The 21,340-nt window shown below is 45.5% G+C and overlaps 1 protein-coding gene across 2 annotated transcripts in view; it reads right to left on the bottom strand.

Moving 5' to 3' along the window:
* The window catches only part of LOC144176064 (WD repeat and HMG-box DNA-binding protein 1-like), a 387,207-nt gene that overhangs the window by 197,507 nt on the left and 168,360 nt on the right, over positions 1-21,340 (bottom strand). For both annotated transcript variants that reach the window (XM_077705189.1, XM_077705190.1), the window contains exon 6: positions 2,634-2,715. In XM_077705189.1, coding sequence (XP_077561315.1) covers positions 2,634-2,715 — 82 coding nt within the window. The remainder of the gene's footprint in view (positions 1-2,633; positions 2,716-21,340) is intronic.

Raw genomic sequence — 21,340 nt, 5'->3', positions numbered from 1 at the left:
ATTTGGGCTTCGCAGTTATAAATGGGCTGTATTACCGGGCTACTCAGCCAGAACACGAGCACCAGAGCCGCAATCCACCACGTGGCGCCGCATAGACGCCGCTGAAAGTCCAATCGACCCATCCGAAGTTGCCAAAGACGAGCTCGGAGGCAGGATAAGTCGATGAAGGGCGCTTTACTCCCCAGTAGATCAAATGTACACCATGTACAAGGAAGCGGCTGTCCAAAGCTTGGACGAAGGACGGGCCTCCACGAGATCGCTAAGTCGTCGCCTGCCACCGGCTTGGTTCGTCTCCTGCGTGAAGAGTCGCCTTGAGTCGTGTTCGGGGACCGGGCACTTCGACCACTTCGACCATGAGCGGAGGTGGTGGTGGTGGTAAACGTTTATTGAGGAGAGAAGGCCTCGGGGATTCCCCTGGGTGCAGTTTTGTGCCTCCGTGAGAGAGAAGAGCCACGCGGGTGCTCGCGGGCTAAAAGGGCAGCCTTGCGCGTTGGCCGGTGGGGGAGGGTGCGTCACGTCTCACGTGAGAGCACGCGAGACTCACCGCGCCGCTTGCCTGTCTTCGGTGGTGGCCTACTAGTTCTAACCAACACATGGGCAGCCGTGGTTCCCCACAATCTATAAATTCCCTTATACCAGTTTTGATGGAGAAGTGCCTTCGTTCGCGGTTTCGGTAGCCATGTTCAAGTGGCCATGTTCCCCACCAGGTAACGCTTCGAACTTATCTCCACTTAGTGGCCCTTATCTCCGCTCTTTATGCTCCTCTAAATGCCCCACTTGGATGTGAAAAAATTTCCCGTGTGGGAGAAATAGAAATAACGTGAAAGCTGTAGTGCTTTGTATGCTGATCACGAAAGTATCGTATGGCCTAGCGAGAACACGCTTCAAATGCAGACCATAACCTAGCAGACCATTGAGGTTTTAGAAATCCCAAGGGCAAAAAAATCTATGCAGCCAAACAGAAAAAAATGCTAGTGCCCTTCCCCTCTGTGAAGAAGGACGAACCTGCGAAGTTGGACGCAGCTCATTGACTGCAAGAAACAAACCACGTTTGTTTGTAATAACGTTTGATCCCAGTACCTAGCCAACTAGCTGAATGAAACTTTGATGGACAACTGGAATATTGAGTGGACAAACATGAAACTGTCTTTCTCTCTGCAGTCATGGACATTGATCTGTGTAACACGTAACACGCCAACCCAGCGCACTCGATTACTGATGGCACCGGACAAGTCGCATTGGGCCGTTTGACGTCACGTTTAACCTTCCAGGCGGCACAACGGACAACAGCACAACAGCCAGCACATCAGTACGGGCATGAAGCGTATAGCTACGCGTGCACCCTCCACCCTTTCCCCTCTTCCTCCACTCCCAACCCGTGCACCCCATGCACCGAGAAGCGGTTATGTGCCCGCGCTTTCCGAGACTCGGAAATCTTGCCTTCAGAGGTATCTAAACATTGCTGTACTAATTCATTCACAGCCACCTAGGACTTCACAGACAGGTGACTTTTTCTTCAACACATTGAAAATCCACAGAACCCCAGCCATATAAGCGTCATCTAAAATAAGGCGGCCGCAATAATCGCAACTACGCTGGCAGTTCTATGCAGATATTCCCGAGGTCTTCAACATGTTTTACGCGGAATAAAAAACAACACCCTTGATACTGAAATCATGAGCGTAAGAAAAAACTATAGTGTGTCCCCTGTACAAGAGTGGCTCAAGAAATTGTTTCATACCCTACCAAGGGCCTTGAACTCTTCCTGCCATTGCCCACAGCGACAGAGATGTAGATTTTTCTTCACATGTATGATGTTATTTCACCATTTAAATCTGGTTTTGAGAACGGAGAAAGTTGCTGAGGAACTTTAGGACATTTTTAAAAGTGCACCAAAGCTGTAAAACCCGATCTGACGAGAAAAAGGCACTCCAGACAGTCAAAGACATGTTGCACGACCTTCCTACGACGCTTACCGCAACTGGACGTCACAATGGCGCAGGCGGCCTGAGGTCGCCCATATGGTTTGCCGCAAGACCTACTGCATTTAAAAAACCTTTATTTTGTGTTGTCGGTTTTTCTCAGGTATCCGACGATGCTAAATTAGAAAAAGGTTGCTCCACTACCACACTTGGTATGTCATTTTATTTATCTATATATATTTTGCCAGGCTGTCACCACGCACGACTGTTCTGCGGTACGCCTAAAGCTTAGCGCACTAATGTTCGTTCTACTCTTGGGTCATGCCTGAAGACGTCGCTTATAAGAAAATCGTCCAACACGGTCTTTGCTGGCCTCGGCTGTTTTTGTTTGTTAGACAATGTTCTCTGTCTGATTGCTGATCTGCAGTTGGTGGAGATGACTTCCCTCTAATAAAAATACGCCGTGGCACTGAATCCGCCAACTCTCATCATTTTAGGTTGTCCTGTTTCACCGTCTTCTTGAGGGTTTTTTTCCTCGTGTGCTCTTTTCTTGCGGATCAGACGCATGCCCGAGTAAACTGTTTTGTATCGAAAGGTTGCATTCTTCCGGAGTGCATGAAAATAGTTGGAAAATTATTATGTGCACCCTATTTTTGAGCCGCTAACTTCCACGCCTGCCGGTGCATCAGAGGATGTCGTAGGTACACACACCTGGAGCCAAAACCCTCCACGGTGCCGAAGATGAAGACAACCCCGGGTGTCGGCAATCGCCACGTTCCCCTCCACGGTGTATCTGCAACATGAAAAAAGTGAGATTCAAGAATGCGAAAATGTTTATGGTGGATTTGGTAGCGCAGTCCGGGAGTTTGGCTGGTAAGGATAAATAACTGCTGCAATATTTTACCAACCACAGGTTGTCCGCAACCCTGTGTGGCCATCAGCCAGCCCAGAAAGGTTACCCAAAACAAATGTACGAAAGCGCGCAAAGCTGTAATGCCGCAAACAGGTTTCCAACAGCAATATTATGGTGTGCTAAAAGGGAGAGGTGTGTCGTTCGGGGCTGGTTGAGGGGGCAGACAAGGTCTGCTGAGGAGGTCCTGTTGCAAGCACCGCCGCTGGCAGCCATGGCTTACCAAAAGGCTTCACAAGTTTAGCTTGTTCAATAAATCCTTTTTATAGCCTTAAATAGTCTTGTATTTCTATTTTCTGGCCCAATGTTTTATGAAACACCTTAAATAACTGTTGAGTTCAGTTAAAACTTTTAGTTGGCGCTGACTGCAACAGGCGTTCCTTAAGGGAACGCTTTCGCCCCACACATTTTTTTTATCACAGAAGGCACCCGCGCTATATATTGGTTTTGTCCGCCGAAGGACGCACCTGTATCTTTCAGTACACTGTGGCATTATATATATGCTGAAGAGTTGGCCCACCAACTGGATGAAATATAAGGTGTCAAACTGCACCATACTAGCCGCTGCAACAGGTAAATTTAGCCCCCGGCGACTACCTAGCGTCTGCTGCTTGGGCACGTAACGACCCGCTGTATGATGAGGCAACTCCACAAGAGGAGACAACAGGCGCATACCCAATTTTGCTCTCTCTCTCTTTTTGTGCGGTATTAACATGATTGGCCGACTTCAGGATCTCAAATTGCCGGCCGACGGTGTTTGTGTCACGAAAAAAGGACAGCGATTTACGCATCACGTTGGAATGCCTTGTGGCATCACTGTCCGCGTATTTACCTACAGAAGAATACCAGCATTCACTTTCTTTTAATTGGGTGAAAGAGGATGGCGATCTGCGCTGGCCTAGCCTATAACTCATCGAGCCACAGGGACGCACTAAGTGGCCCTCCTGATACGGAGGAAAACTTCAGTGCAGGAAGAGATGGCGACGATGATGGACTTGGCTTTTTGCTTGCTCGCTTGCTTGGCAGCCTTCTTTCGCTTCCTTCCTCCGCCGGCGTGCACAGCCTGCGTTAATACTTAAAACTGCGCATTCAGACGGGACAAGGAAAAGAAGACACAGCACCGGCGCAGACTCACAACTACTTTATTGAAAAATGGAGCATGCTAATATACCCACACCAGCACATGCGCACCCATGTCACTACCTTTGTCACGTGATATAACAGAATAGAATAGAATAGAACTTTATTTCATGTATAAGACATGAAATGACAGGATAACGTTATATCATGTGATAAAGGTGGTGACGTGTGTGCGCATGTGCTGGTGTGGGTATATTAGCATGCTCCATTTTTCAATAAAGTAGCTGTGAGTCTGCGCCCGTCCTGCGTCTCCTTTTCCTTGTCCCGTCTGAATGCGCAGTTTTAAGTATGAATATGAAGCAACTAGCCAAACAACATGCTTTACAGCCTTCGTTGAGTACTGCCCAGTGTTTACGCATGCTACGAAATGCCTAGCGCTAAGGAATGGTTCGTAAATACGTGGTCCGGGAAACTTTTCGCTGGGATGGACGCCGGCGCCGGGTTTTTTCACTAAATGAGTCATTTAGGACCTTCACACAAACAGGACGCGGTAAATTACTGGCGCTGCCTTTAAGCGCGTCTAACTGCTGTCGCGTGTGAGGCCACAGCCGCTAGGTTACGCGTGGTGTGGGACGTTTTTTAATGTGCAAGATCCGCACTCAACGAGCAACCCCGTTCATCAAAAAAAATTATATTACTAAGAGAACCAAGCGCCTTCATGTTTTTTTAGAATACCGATGGCGTAGCTGCACAAAAATTCCCTACCCGGTAACGTCCTTTTTGAAACTGCGACAGACGTCTTGAAAGGGACTCGTTGGAGAGCAGAGAGGTCAATGTTTGCGTGCTGATAATTTTCCCATGGAATTTCGAGCAGTTTGCAAAGTCAAGGCCCGATTACACCATGTAAAAACCCAAAACACGCCTCGTTCTGTCAACCTGACCTCCAAGCTTATTATCCCGACTACAGCAGAAAAAAAACGGTCCAGTTGTCACCACTATAGCCGTGACCACGTTGATTCGACAAACCCAAACTTCAACTTTATCAAGTTTAACAGCCACCATCAGCCGACGTCAAGCCAGGGCACTTGTTTTGTTGCGGAATAAAAGCATGTAATTGCCCGAAGTCACCCAGCACTACCGACTCTTCTGCAGGCAATATCCCCCACCGCACCCATAGTTAAAGCACGGTGCCGTCAACATGCGGCGCATCCTGCATTCACTGGTCCCCCCTCCCCGCCCGCCCCAAAACCACGCTCACGCACGCACGCACACAATTATCTAACACCACTCTGCCCTCATAGCAACCAACGGGATACTCACTTTCATTCGCTCTGTGAGCGTCCGCACAACCCATCTCCCTGTTACCCGGCCCGCCCCGCCACTGGGAACAGCCCTTGGGGAGCTCGGACCTGACGGTTCAGGAAACTAACCCAACCAGCCCTTGCGATCGCCATATCGGTCTCAGCCATTCCTCCCCGTAATCCCCAGTAGTAAAATAAAGTGGCTCTCTCCCTCCAATTGCCCGTTTGTTCGAAAGGGGAGATGTACGGTAAGACCATGGGGGAAAGAGTAGGGTAGGGCGGGGTAGGCTGCATCCATGTTTACTGCGCGTTAGTGCCTACTGCACCGGCTTCGCTAAGCAGCTACTGTGTTTTGCCTTGCGCTCCTTTTGTATGGGTTTTTAGTGGCGCTCTCAGCACGACAACCAAGATATCGCTCAACAAACGTGGTTTAACCGCGTTTAGAACACCATATTTTTGCCGCTATCCGTACTTTTGTACTCCTATGTTTTCTCGCTTGTGCTAGAAAGGTGTGCTAGCCGCGAAGTGCTGCAGCAGGAACGTGTGATTTGTTATGTCCGCTTCATCGCAAGTGCGGTAAAACACGAGTTTATGAAATTCCGCGGCCTGCTATAAAACGTGGTCGAAGTAGCAAGGAAACAGCACATTCGACTGTGGCCACACAGAGCCTACGTTAAAGGAGTACTGACACCAAATCTTGACGCCTAAAAATGATAAAATTGGCTTCATTAGTTTGTACAGATGCCTCACAGAAATGTTTGCAGCGATCCGAGGCCGGAATCACATCTAAAATCGATTTTGATTGTTCCGTCCGCGAGCTTCCACAAATCTGCAGCACTAGCGAAATCGCTTTCGGCGAGACGAAATATCAGCCGGCGTGTCTGGCCGGTTCAGGGTGACGTAATATAGTCGTTTTCGGAACCGAAAACAATATCCTGCGCTGCTGTTGTCGGTGGTATTCGTTTGGGCAGGAGACGTACAGGTGTAGCTGTGTGAGCAATGCTTGTAAAACTTTGCGCACTTTGCGTGTTCGACGTCTTTGCTCTTCAGTTCGTGGCCGGCGCATGGTGTTCCCTTGCACTGGTGCCGAAAACTGCGCGGTGCGCGATGTCGACGTGCACCGCGGCGACGCGGCGGAGCGCGTCGCCGAGCTCGCTCAAGTTGTGCTATGGCAAGCTCGCGGAATGCGACGTACTGCTCGTGGAAGCCTGTCCGAGCAAATCGACGACGAGGCCAAGAGATGCATTATTTTCCACGCGACGACATGCAGCGCTAAACGTCGACTGAGTTCGTTCGCGGCGGCGGCCGCAAGAACTGTCGCCCAAGCCAGCGGGCTCGGCGTTGCTCGGGTCAGCTTGGGTGTTGGGAACTTCAGGCTCAGTATCGTGGCGAATATTTGGTCGCCGGTATCTGTACAACTGCGAATGACCATCTCTTACACAACTTTTCACCACACTATCATCCCCTTTTTCGCATACTGAGCTTTATTTTGGCGATAATTGCTGTTTCAGCGATCGGTGACCAAGACATCTGCCGTGGCCTGTTTTGATTCTAGCGCGCAGGTGGCGCCATCTTTCGGCCGCTCGCCGCACCGCGGTGCCGGCAGTGCTGGGTCGGAGCGCCGAACCTCCGCAGCCGGTTAGCGCAGGCTTACCATCGCGGCAAATATCTGAACGCCGCTTTTAAATTCAGCGCTGATAACAAACCCTACCCCATTTTTTCACCACATGTTTCTCGTATGTGGAGCTTCTTTTTCGCGATCAGATTATAAGAGTGGCGACAAGCTGTTGCTATCACGGTCTGTGCCGGTTCGAGCCGCAGTGATATTAAAAAACGGACGACGGCGAAGACATCGCCGGCCTAATCGCCTGGCCAAATAAAGTTGCTGTCTGTCGGGTGGCAGCGACTCATCCGCGTCTGACGATTCAGACGACATGTCGACTGCTCGGGCGAGTGCGGACCATGTGCAATCGTAGCAGACGATGCGGCGAACGTCCCTGACGTCACGGGTGAGACCGTCACGTCAGGCTGGCCCGCTTGCAGGCTGGCCTTTGAACGGCCATTTTCCCGCGCGGCGACCGAATTTGAAAATGGTTGCAATAAACGTGCTATAATTAATTCTGTGTTGGCGGCTGACGGCTTGCGGTTGGATTTTCGTAATTACTGGGCCAATAGGTCTTCTTTACAGCATAAAAACTGAAAGCGATAAATTTAGTGTCAGTACTCCTTTAACCCTTATCAAATAGCGGCTGCGCAGCTTCATTACCACGGCTCGTTGCTCCAGCGCCTCGGGGTGATTTTAAGAGGCCCATAAACGCCCCCTGTAACATGCCAAGCGCTGGTACCAAATGAAATTCTGTTAAATGCAAGAATAAAGAGTTTTAGGTTCACCGAAGCATTACCTTAGTACCCCGACGCCACTTCTCATGTGCATGCATGTACCGGATTCCTTCCATCGGTCGAGGCGGCAAACACATTTCAGCCCACCGAATCCAGTTACCGTATTCTGGCTTTCAAGCAGCGATATCTGACGACTATGTCTCAAAGCCAATAGCAAAAAACTTTCTTCCCCAGTATTGTTCGCTTTTGCCCGAAACTGTGTGAAATTGCTTGAATGACAGACGCTATAGTTGAGACGCTTATAAGTTTTCTCTCTTATTTTTTAAAATAATGTTCTCTTAAAATATTAGTGGGCATTTCCTATACAGCTTTAAAGAAAGAAAATATGATGTTGATGCTGGTACCTAGTACGAAGAGTCGCCAACCGATCACATAAACGGAATTGGAGCGTCCGCTAAATATTCCAGCATAAATTCCGTAAAATATGTTGTAGTAATGACATTAATCTACACTATTTTGCCCAGCAAGATTTTGAAGGCGTAAAAGCATTATAGGTGCGCGATGCTTAGCACAAGTAGGGGCAACCTTTCGTTTCCCCATCTGAGAAAAATTGTCGTTTGTCGTAGTCCTGAGCGCCGTTTAAAAAATAACTTAATAAACAACATCAACTCTAAAGTAGAATCTCGATAAACGAAAATGGCGCACACGTAATTGCTGCTTAAACGGAACAGTAGCTTGTAAGCTGGTTGGTTTTGTATTCAGATAATTAAAAAAAACCTTCCGTAACCGGAACTAACATTTCCGCGTCATCGTGTAAACGTACCAGAAAATGGAATTTCTTGTCAGACCCATTGCCATGAAGGTTGGCTTTTGCCGGTTCCGGCTGTTTTGTTTCTGTTTTTTTAGCCTCGTAAGCCTCGTCTCGTGATTAGTAGTTAGGCTCATTAGTTAGCACAGCTGCAGCCAATGCATCAGAGCTGCATCGGTGCCCCAAGCTTTCAAAGCGCCTTTGCTGAAGGATCTGCTGCGGAGAAAGGACTTGTGCATGAGCCAGAAAAAGGTACGCAGAATGAACGTTATTGCCGATGACAGGAGGCAGCTGACCGCTAAGACTACAGGAAATTGGTTTAGGCATGCGCGATACATCTGGCTTTGGAGAATTTGCCTGAATGTGACTCTGAAGATGCCATTGAGGGGCAGGAGGTAGTAGAGCAGCGTGCTTTAAAGAGAATCTCACTGGGCTCTGATGAGTATGTTCACATCTACAGGGATGTTGCGACTTGCCTTGAGAACACAGTGGAAAGCATTGTTGCAAAGGTGTGCGATGAAGAAGAGTATGAGGACGACTACCCGAAACTTCATCTGAAGATATGGCTTCCCAAGAAGATACTACACTTCAAGTCGCACAGTCAGCTGGGCAGTATCTGAGGAATTTTTTTTCAGAAGGAAGCCGGATCTAAAATGTTTGTCCAAAACTAAAGTTCTATGAAACAAACGATCCTGAAGATGCGGTTGCAAGGACTCAAACAAAAATCTATGCGTTTCTTTTTTGCACAGTGTCCAGTTGTTGCCTAATAAACTTTGTGAGTGCTCCTGTAGTTTTCTTGCTTTCAAAAAAACTATCAGCTACATTCACCTACTAGTGCTTAGGATTGCGTGAAATGGTATTGAGAGTGTGTACGCACATAAGTTTGCATTTTTGCACATCTCTCGCGGTAAAGAAAACTCCTGTTAAATGGAAATATTTTTTTCGGTCTCTTGAAGTTCAGTGTATGGAGAGTCTACTGCAATACACTTCAATGGCTGTAAAAGTGCCAAGTGCACGCTCACTGCTATGTTATGAAGATTATGAAGACTAGAGGGTACGTTTTACCAGCACAGGGAGCCCGTACAATGGTAATGGTACGGTAACAATAAGGTAGAACTCTCTATTTTCTAGAAAAACCTATGGAAACTTGGTTGATGCAAAGGTAGTGTTTTTTGTCGTTATACTATTTGAAATTTCAATACTGTTTTAATTATTCGTCCAAATTGCCTCTGTTTCCTTACTTCCGCTACTGCTGCGTTTGCAAATGTCATCCGGACCAAGCGGAGCTTTATACTGTAACTGAGCTGTGCCTTGAGAAGGCCCTCCTCATGGGTCCACTTAAGCGCAGGACAGCATGAATGTACCAGTATATTTCTTTGTGTGATGCTTCCTGCACCACATATTTATTTATTTTTTATTTATTTATATGTTTATTTATTTATTTATTTATTTATTTTGAAAGGCGGTTTAATGGCTAACAAGCAGTAAAAGCTGAGATTTATTTATTTATTTATTTATTTATTTATTTCACATACCATCAAGCGCTTACGCAATGTACAGGGAAGCGGTGTACACAAGATTAGACAGAAAAGGCAGGTGACATAAATGTGGCACAAAAAACACACCACACAAAAAAGCCTGTTGGCCGACATATTAACACTTAACTTACAAAAATGTGCGAAACAACAGCATGGAAAACACAGCAACCGCAACAGCATAAACCACGCTTACCCGCACACACAATATAACAACCCGATAATCAATCATGTGATATGATCACTCAGAAAAACACACCTAAAGCCCGACTGAAAAGAGAAAACTCTGGACCATATCGTCTTTCTAAGGGGACATTGGATGCTGTGAAGAGACGTGTCACCCGTTCTCCTAAGCTTCCTTAAGGAGACGGAGCTGGAAAACTTGTAGTAAAAGGACACTACCTTTGGCTAATTAGGAGGAGCTTGGGCGGAGCAATTACCGGCGTATCCAGCCAGGCTAACGCCGCCTGATCGTACGACCACAACCACCACCACCTCCACATCTGATATCTGCGCATTATCACGGGGTACATAATTTCAGTCGTTGAACGTATTGGGGCGATATGAATAACAGAAGGTATTCCTACGACATTGTGTTATTGATACTTTATGTTGGTGATCGCTACGAGGATACCAGTACGCAAGCCTCGAAATAAGTTTGTTTTTATAAGAGTTATTTTATATCTTGCAAAAGAGGTAAGGCGAAAATCTTTCCAGCGGAGCGATAAACAAGATAAAGACATGGTAAACGTCATACACTTGACACCTGCAATGTGGTTATAATCTGACAGAATGAAGCAACAGGCGTTGCTTCAATCGCTTGCTATAAATTAGTGTGACTGGGAACCCATATAGTAGCGGCATATTCAAGTTTGGAACAAACAAAAAATTATACAAAAGCAGTTTTAAAGAAACAGGGGCTTTGCTAAAATTCCCGTTTAGGGAACCAAGCAAGCGCTTCGCACTACATGTTATGCTCTCATAGTTAGCTTTTCATGATAATGTAGAATTTATGAGCATGCCAAGATAACAGTAAGATGTTACCCTTTCTAAGTTAATATCGTTTAGTTTGCATAAATGGGGGGATGCTCATTCGGACATGAGACGTGCATTAATTTACACTTATTTGGATTTAGTTCACTTTTTCACTTTTCACACCAAGACATAACGTCATCTAAATTTTGTCGCACCTTACATTTGTCCTAATCGTTACGGATTTCGCCATAAATGACTCAGTCGTGTTCGTATAAATGTAGGTGAGAAGCGACACAGATGGGTAAATCAATAATGTAAACGAGAAACAATATTGAACCTAATACAGAACCTTCCAGTACGTCAGACGTCACGTCGAATCATGGTCTTTAATAGTCACGTAGTGTTTACGGTATAGCTAAAACGCACTCAAGCCAAGTTGGTATTTTTGCGTGTAGGTTTATTTGACGGTGTTTAAACAGGAGTAATGCATTGTTAACAGTATCGAACGTCTTCCGGAAATAAAATAAAATGCACTCTGTCCGGGAACCCTTCTCAAGTATGCGGTGCTAGGAATGAGTGAAAAGGACTGTGTTTCACATGAGAAAGATCAATGGAAACCATTTTCAGCGTAAAAAAAAGAAGTCTGAGTCTACAAAGTTGAAAATTTGAGTGAACAGGACACGCTCCATAATCTTACAGGTTATACGGGGGAGTTAAATTGGTCGATAGTTGCACGGAGAGAGTCTATTAGCGGACTTATACTTGGGGACTACTTTCCTTCTGCCTTCTTTGTTTCCTGCTGTGTTCTTGCCATTCTTCCTTTTGGTACGACTGTAATCATGACTTGTTCGAGAATTCACCCCACTCACCCCTATAATGCTTAGGCGCGGAAAGCACCGGTGAATGAATAAATAAAATTCGCTTTCCAATTACTTGGAGCGGACAACAAGAAATAGAGCTTGACTGAAGTTTGACCCTAATCTGATAAAATGTCTGCGTGGTGGATGGCGTCAGATGAACTCCGCTCCACGCTGCCTATTGAGCACCAGTTATCGTTTGGTAAGCAGCATCTTGATGCTCCTCCACGGTATTCCATAAGAACTGTCAATCGCCAATGAGGAGAGTGGATGCGTGGTTCCTGGTAAACGATTAGCCCACACGAATTCTGGGGATTATAATAGGATTAATGTAATGGCTCTGGGCAGAGTTTGTGGCGAAAGCTTGGTCTGCGAAAATTATTCAGCCCTCAGTGTCTGACCTGTTATCTCCACTGACCATTTATCTCCAAATTGGTCAGTTAGTTGGCGGATTCACTTAGTGATGTTACATTACCAGTAAAATCTGACAAAGGCATAAACGTAATGTTACAAAGAATATAAATCGGCAGATTTTGCCATTTAGTAAAGGTCAGGGACAAGCCAGGACTACACCACGGTTCTTTATTTTGTTGTTCAAAATACGTAAAGCGGTGGAACGCGTTTCCCGACCCTGTTGCCGCATGCACTGAAAATATTGGTTTTAGAGATAGACTAGAAAAACTATTCCCACACATAAACAACTTTGAATTGCCACTGCTGTTCACAGAGGACGTTTTGTTGATTGCTTGTAGGGTTTATCGCGCCGACGCAACGCAGGCGATGAGCCGCGCCGTAGTGGAGGGCTCCGGAATGATTTTGACCATTTGGGGATCTTTAACGTGCGCCGAAATATCGTACACACGGGCGTTTTTGCTTTTCGCCTCCATCAGAAAAGCGGCCGCTGCGGCCGGGGGTCAAACCCGCGACCTCGTGCTCGGCAGCGCAACGCCTTAGCCACCGAGCCACCACGGCGGGTCGAGGACGTTTTGTGCCAGACGTATTCGTTCAGTGGCCGCTTCCTAAACATATTGTAACCTGTGTAAATTATTTTGTAACATTTGTTTTGCGATGTTCTTACTCTAGTGTATTTCATGAGCTTTCGTGTTGTCGTACTTTTGTTTTTCTTTCAGTTTTAAAAGCACCTCGGTTCGATTGTATTTCTGTAAACATGACTGCCTCATGCCCCCCCTCCCCTTATGTAATGCATTCGGGACTTTAAGGGCATGAAATATGAAATGAAAGAAACAATATATACTTTAGATTCATTTAATTTCGTATATACCGTTTTAAAGACCCGGAATCCTTTCAAGGGGGAATGTCAGAAAACTCAGAATGTCAGAATGTCAGAAATGTAACTTTGACCTGAAAAATATAATAAACGCAATAAACCAGGATCAAAAATAGAACCAAAAATTTGTTGAATGGAAGCAGCACACAAAAATATGTACAGAAGCAACAATGAAGTCAAGCGGCCAAATCTCTGGTATAAAACCGCAGGAACACCGATAGCACCCTCTACTAGCAGAAGCGGTAATTTATATTGATACTTTCCGTGAATTTCTTTGCAAGCTTGTCTCTAAAAACTTTTACTTTCTATACAAATGACAATGTTGCTGTGAATAGCCTTCCATAAAGTAATACAGTAAGAAAAAAACATAAGCTGACTGCTGACGATCAAGCGTTTATGGGTAAAGAGAGTCTTTTGGCTTGTCTTTTGGCTTGATGGTTCATATCACCAAAACAAAACAGCGCACAGGAGGGGACAAAAAGGAGGAGGCTACACAGGCTGTGTGCGTAGCCTGCTCCTTTTTGTCCTACCCACAACGGTGTTTTGTTTTGGCTATTGAGATACCGTAGTTTAAACGTGACGATATTCTGTGAGGCGGCTTCAGTAATGCCTTCTTTGATTGTATGGCTTCCTTGCCAATGATAGAAACTGTGAAGAAGGCACAGAGGAACAATTCTATGCCGTGAATAAAGAGTCGGCAGAGACAGAGATTGTTTCAGGGTAGCAAATATGAATTAAGTACTGTGAGGGGATGAAGCGTGCGGCGCGGTTTTGAATAGCTTCGAATTGTACATGCGTAGATGAATTGCAGATGGCTGATGCATACTACAGCTAACGAATGTTAGATTGGGTGATACTTTGATTACCTGAGAAGCCCGTTTTATATTACGGCAAAGGTACCCAGAGTACAAGAGGCTTCCGAGTAAAATATACAAATATGCGTTAGCCTTGACATTGATCGGGTCATACGAACCTTGAGGTATGCGTGTGATGTTGTGCGCTGATCCGTGTAGCGATGGTGTGACAGATGTGCTGATTCCCCATAAATGACAGTGATTTGCATTTTGTTAAGTTCAATGGTAACCACCGTTTTCTATGTAACAGTGAAATGCTGTCGAAGTAGATGGCCTGAACATGAGTAAATGGTGTGGTACAAAACGCCGGCATCCACAAAAAGTATTAGCTTTGTTGTTGTGTAAGGAGTTAAGTCATTTTTATACATTAAAAGGTACAGGCAATGGGCTTGGTCCCTGTGAGACGCCGAAAGTTATGCTTTGCGTTGATAACTAGGTGTCTTGATACACGATGAACGAAAACAGCGCAAAAAAGGCAAGACATTAAACATTGGTGACGTTTTGTTTAATGCGCAGAATGCGTATCGTATCACGTTCCTTTAAAGTGCGGAAAAGTGTATGCATACGCATAACTAGGAGATGCGGTAGCAATCGGTTGAGCTAGCATGCTTGTAAAAAAATGCGTGGGTAGGAAAAGATGCACAAGGCTTCTTGACAAGCCATATTTTTGACTTATGAAGACAGTTCTCTGGAGTTGGAAAATACTTCCGTCATTACAAAGTGAAAAACACGCTTGTCGCGTGTACTTCTGGAATCAGAACGGACTTCATCGTGTCATGAACTTCATCGTGCTGTTTCAAAATAAACTACAATAAATGTTTACACGTGTGTGCACATGAGAGCCTCTGGTTGGTTAGTGTATCTAGTGTTACATCAACAACAAACTAGTTGGGAGTTAAGAGCAGTGCTCGCCGCTGTCTGCCCAGCCCTTGCCTTTTTTCGCTGTTTTCTTAGAAGTTATGCTGCTTATGCAGGACTTGTGTTTATTGTCACAGGTAAATTGTGCGCGTAATTTGATCCACTGTAAAATCCGCGATATGATCGCTTGCCGACTAATGATTGAGGCTGACACGATCGACGGTTGTTGAGAAAGCTATGCAAACGGCGTCCACTCGATGGTTATGGTCCATTTTCTTTTATGTCGTGTGTGATTTTGGTGAGCTGGGTTTGACATGAGTAGAGGTTATGAAAGCCATTTTGGTGTGGGTAAAAATTAACTGATGAAGTTTCTTGCACGATGTGTTCGTGTAGTTCGGACGGAATACTCGTAAGTAAGAAGGGGCTGTAGTGGGTTACTAGTGAGCGATTATGAGCTTTAGAGTGAACGTAGGCAACATTCCATTCATCTTCTACGCAACGTGACTGAAGCATCTGTGTAAAAATTAGGCGTAGAATAGTTAGATTATTACGCAGTTTTATTAGGCAGCTTACTATTATGTCTTCACGGCCTGGTGGTGATGATGACAGCTTAAGAATACTCATTATGTTCAAAGTTACCTCATGGAAAGTCTGATAACGAGAGGTGATCGATAAGAGGGAATATGGTGGTGTCATAACTACATGTAAACGCAGAAGTGAAATAGCTGTTAAAATTTGTTGCTTTCAATCATCGTAAAGGTTTGTTATTTGAAATTGTAGGTACCTTCATGTGAAAGATAGCAGATGCCAAAGCTTGTTGTGATTTGGAATAAAAAGTAACTCAAAGAAGGTGTCAGTCGCTTCCGTTAGTGATTTAGTGCTTTAGTTTGGCGCACGTGCAATATTTTCCAAAGTGACCAACTTGTTATTTACACTTACCAGTCTGTAGAGAAGTTTTTAAGCTAAGGATATGTTCAACGTGTGTGTTGAACCACTGGTTGTTTGAATCAGATGTTTCTCTGTGTGTTCGTACAGAATTGTTTATTTTGAGAAGTTTACTTTTATATAATTTCCGGTCGGCGTTCACCGAGCAAGTAAATGAGAAAATTGTTCGTAATTGTCCCTAAAAACAATTAAGTGCATCAATTACGGCTTCATATTTCCATTTTTGTAAATCAGTTACACCGCTTTTATTGGTAGCTTCTTTTCTTGTTCCTGAGTAATGCAAAATATGTGCTAGGTTATGATCATTCAAGCCCGGCAATGATGTCACGCTTGAAACATCTCCGCAGTACATTATTCATATTCGAGCATGTCATTACCGTATCCATTCAAATATAAGAAAGTTTTTTTTTTCCAAAATCCGTTTTCTCAAAGTAATACCCCACCTTATATTTGAAGCTCAGAATAGCAATACAGCAATTTTGGTGTGAAAGTTTTTGTGCACACCTTCGGAACATTTCAAAGCTTTCAAAAGAGTCAACAACACTGTTAAAAAAGGAACAAAGATATTTCAAAATAAAACTTTACTCAAACGCAGTTTACAGATAGTAATTACCGAGTTTTGGCAGCTGCAAGTGTACTGAATAGCTCGAGATGCAGCAGAAGCCATGGCAGCAGACACGTTCGACTGTGTCATCGAGCTAAGCTAGCAGTAGCTGCTTCAAGCCAGTAGTAGCCGCAAAGCTTGTAAACAAGTGAAGACGCAATTTTGCTTTGTTGGAGTGCTTGGAATCCTTCCTAGAAGATTTTCTTCCGTGGTGCTTCCAAAGCGGGCGTCCCTGTTTGTGCTTGCCAAGTGGGTACTGAACGCTTGGGAACCGATTCCCGCCATGGTGGCGAGGACACTGACCTTTTTAAGTGCGGAAGTAGGAAGACTCAGATACCACCACCTCTGAGGGCAGCAGTTTCTGAGGGTCGACTGTCATATCGTGTCAAATAAAATACAGCTCTTTTTGCGCAGATAGCTCATGAACACTTAATGTCGGCTTAGATGAAAGGTAAGGAACCTAATTGCTTTTTCCTTCATTTCTATAGCCTTATATGGGTAGAAATATACTTTTTTGGGGTCTTAAAACTTTATAATCGTGACCGCCTTATATTCGAATGCGGTACTTGTAACCTGAAAGGTATGACTTGATCTACATTGAAATTAAGTAACAGGAAAAGGGAATTGGTTTGCTACGTTAAATGAAGACGTGGCCAGAACTGAGAGCTGAGGTCAATAAATATTAGTAAAATTGAAGTGGCCAAACAGGAAGACGCAGCCATCAAGCAATTAATTTTTATTTCGAGTTAGTGTAGGTCGCAGAGACTGGTCACTGCCGGGGGTTTGTTAGAAATGTCCATGGTCGTTCTCAGCGTGTGATAGTAAATTTGTACCCATGATAATTCAAGCGTGTCATCTTACCTATTGTCACGAAGTCAAAGACGACGCAGTTATCTCCAAAGAAAAAGAGTTTATTGGAGCGAACTAGTGCTCCCCTAACAACTCAAAGAATACACAGGCGGCGAGACAGCAGTCAAAAAATTCCCGCGCCTTCCCGCGAGCGGAACACGAGTAAATGCAGACCATTTGGGGTCGTTAACGCCGCGTAAAGTCGCAATAGGTTGGGTAGTTGGGTCCTAGTTGCGTTGGTGTTGGTTTGGGGTAGAGAGAGGAGAGTAAAGTCGCGTTAGGGTGGAGCGAGCGTCAACCAAAGAAGGAAGGAGCAACGCAGTGACTGAAGCACGAGCAACCGCTAGCCGCTTTATATTTGCAGTGCGCGCAGTAGAGGGAGAGCAGTATGAGGGGGGGGGAGAGCGGGCATGCGCAAGCAGCGCGCGCCCTTCCACGCCCCACCACGCTGCTATCACGCACCTGTTACGCCGAGACCGCGACGGAGCGAACGGGCTGACTACGACGCATGCGCGCCAGCTGCTGTTGAGAGAGAGGAGGGAAGGAGGAGAGGCGCACCTGCTGCGGACGCGGAGCTGTGGACGCCGTCCGACGCAGGAAGAGGCGAGGCTAAGAAATGCTCTGCATTTAAAAAAGTGACGTGAGTCGGCGAGCGTCGGTGAGTGAAATGGAATGCCGCGGCGTCTGCTCTGAAGGCTTTTTATCTGTAGGCGCGACTGTTTCAAGAACCGTCGATTTACATCCACAACAAAGAAGATTATTCTAGGCTGTTGACGGTAGTTTGGAACACGCTGCCTATCAGAAGAGATAACACATGCGGTATAGAATGGAACACACTCTTCCCTTGGCACAGAGGTAACACAGACCGCCGCAGCCGGGCGGTAAAAGCAAAACATAAATAAACAAATCCAATACATGGTTCGCGGCCATACACCCCCTCTAAGAGTGCATCGACACGATGCTAACATAACCGACAGTCCGAACAAAGAAAAAATAAAATTCCGTCATTGTGCGTAGAAAGGTTTTAAGCGAACCACGTGGACGACTTCGGGTCACGTGCGTCGTCGTGATGTGCTGGAATCACCATCGGGGATCACTTCGTAGGTAAGTTGGCCAATACGTCGTAGAATTTGGTAGTGTCCGAAACACCGTCGTAGTAGAAGCTTCTCACTCAGTCGGCGTCGTCGGATAGGAGTCCAAACCCACACACGATCACCTGGGTAGTACCAGAGTCCTTCAATGCTTTACTGGTCACGAAACTGCTCCGTAACTCAATGGGAGAGCTTCATATGCTGCGTTTGGCCGCCGCGCGGTGGCGCCACCCTCTCACTGAGGTCAGTCCTCGGGCGGCGTTGCGCTGGCTCGAACGGCGGAGCCGCGACGAGTTGTGTTTGTTTTGTGCGGGAAAAAAATGTAACGTGCATATCGCGCTCTTGTGATGTGACTTAAGTAGTGCAACGACGATGTGGAACATGAGTTGCGTCCCGGGGTGTCGTTCCTTGTACAACGATACCACAGAAAATGTTTCCTTGTTCTTTTGACCGAGCGACAGGCAGCTGTGTGACAAATGGAGGGGCGCCATTCCAAGGCAAGCAACGGGAGATTTCAGCTTCGATTATAAGTGTGCGACAGTGTGTGGAAATGCACTGTGTGTGAGAATGAAAAAAGGAATGTACCCTTTTGAGAGCATCGTGGACCTAGAATTGTACAAGGCTAACTTAAGGCCGGATTTGTGTCATATCAGTCAGGTTGTAGTGGTGCTTCATTGCCTGTTTGCAAACTTGTATTACATTGCGCTCAGACTCGCGTGTAAAAAAGCTTTGGGACGTCCTTGTGGTTTTACTTTTCATATTTCCGCGAATTATCCCTTAAGATTCGTTTTGTTTGTTTTGTAACCGCGCGTGGCCGATTCCGGTTTCTTATCTGCAGTTTCAACCAAAGCGCCCGTTTGCTCTTTTTGTCGTACGTCCCGTCGGGCAATATTGTTTGATATAGAAAGGGCGCCACCTTGTAGCTCACTTGATTTTTTGTTTCTCCGACAATGTACTCGATCCCATTTCCATGGATCTGCAATTAATAACGTTCCAAGAGTAATGCATGCATAGCAAACGCCGCGCAACTCATTTTATAGACGTTTATCTGTTCACGTCACACTGCGGACTGCTTCTTCGACGTTTGTGTTTCATTCTAGTCTTTTGTAGTTCAGGAGATCGCTAGTTCGCTGCGTTCAGAAAAGCTTTGCGTCGTTCTTGGCTACGTGGCAATATTCTATTTTCTCCGTGTGCTGCACATCGCAGCGCGAAAAAATAAATTTTTGTACGCTGGACCACGCTCTTTTGTTTCCCTTCGTAACATTGAAATTTCTGGTTGCGTGTGATAAAATCATTCTCATTGTTCTTTTTTCGCTTTCTGTTTTTGCAAGGATTGCGAAGCGTGCAAGCGGAAGGACACACGGTACAACATATACAGGGTGTTTCAGTGAACACTTTCAAAAATTCCTGAAGGTAGGCTTTTCAAGAAAAATAGGAATTCTCTTGAGGAACAAGCTATCAGGTTCGGCGGACGTCAGCAGTTATGAGAAACATGCGAATTGCATAGTTAATTAACTAAAACTCTGTAATGAACTTTTTAATTAGCGAAGTTTGGCGGTTATTGCCAGTGGCGAGTTTGTAGCCACGGAGACGACGATAACGGACCAGTTTTTAAAGCAAAGAAAAATGCACTCTGTAGAGCCCTGCAGCCCGCAAAAATCAAGTTTTTTTCCCCCATGAAACCGAAAAGCAGCGCACATGGTGCGCCAGAAGTCTAGTGCAAACGCAACATCCGCTGATGACGTATTGCAGTGACTTTGTCGCCCAATTCAAAAAGGCTCTGGTGATTCCCCACGCTAGGGAATCAGCTGATATCAACTTCATCGCCTCTTGTATTTTTTCAATGATCAACGCTCACCTTATACCACGGCTAGCGTTCGTTATCTTTTGTTTCGTTGGTAGGCGCAAGAAAGAGGCTAGCCATTGCCCACAACACGGTCGCCCGTTTCGGGAGTCCTAGTGGGCGTTGACGACAGTTTTGCTTTTCTTTTTTTATTGTCTCAACCACATCTGACGCGGCTACCAGATGTGCAAGATGTGAAACGTCACCACCCGTTCCTTTTTTTTTTCGTTAGGTTTATTTGCTGTTCGTTTATAATCGCTGTGTGTTAGAAAGCGCATCACACAAAGGAAAGGTTTGTTTGCTGGGCGAGGAGGGCTTTCGCGGCTGTGGCTGCTTGCTGAGGCTTCCTAGCTAGGGAAAATTGCACTTACATTTCGAATTCGCCGCCACATTCATTGAAACACGTCACCAGCCGACGTTGCGTTCGCTCAAGACTTTTAGCGCTCCTTCAGCGCCGAGTTTCGTTTTTGAGCGGAAAACAACGGCAGGTTTCCTCACGCTACAGGGCTTTAAACACCGACTTTTTCGTTGTTTTAAAAACTGATATGAAATCGCCTTCTCTGGAGCCACAAAATCACCAATGACAACAACCACCAAACTCCACTAATTAAGAAGTTCATTAGTAGAGTTTAATTACCCACCTAACTAATGTACACACCCTTGATACTATCTGGCGTCCGCCGCAGCTAGCAATCTCCTTCTGAAGAGGGTTTCTTTTTTTCTCGAAGAGCCTATTTTTATGAATTTTTGAAAGTGTTCGCTGAAACACCCTGTATTTCTTCGTGTTTTGATCCTTCGCGTTTCTGCAGCGTTTTTAGATGTTTTCAAGTATGTACACACTCATCGAAACGACAATACTATTGGGCTATCTCTTTTAGCGTTCTGTGCATTCCAGAGCAATCAACGGATTCATTAAGCGTAGTCTGAACGACGCGTACTTGGTTTCTTTCAGTTTTTTTTATCGTATTATCGATAGGCCCGCAGCAGCCCGTGACTACACAGCTACCGTATGTGTGGTATTTACAACTTTTCTTTAAGAAAAGAAGCAATATAGATTTAAAATCCGTAAACACGACGGCGCAGCGCTTGTGCCAGAGCACACAGAAGCCGTTGCCGTTCGCGGCCGAAGTTTACGATAACTTACTTCGAAAAATAAAACCTCATTGAAGGCAGGTGATTAATACAATAACCGGACTATTCATCGCTAACTACTACAAAAAAAACGCAGTTAATCAGGGCGCAGACAACAAAAGCAGCGAGCGTTTGCACGCCAAGAGCTG

The sequence above is a fragment of the Haemaphysalis longicornis genome, unplaced genomic scaffold (genome assembly GCF_048455015.1).
Source record: "Haemaphysalis longicornis isolate Haplotype H1 unplaced genomic scaffold, Haemaphysalis longicornis Haplotype H1 scaffold_3, whole genome shotgun sequence".
NCBI classification, from domain to species: domain Eukaryota; kingdom Metazoa; phylum Arthropoda; class Arachnida; order Ixodida; family Ixodidae; genus Haemaphysalis; species Haemaphysalis longicornis.
This window is presented reverse-complemented; position numbering and strand designations above follow the sequence as displayed.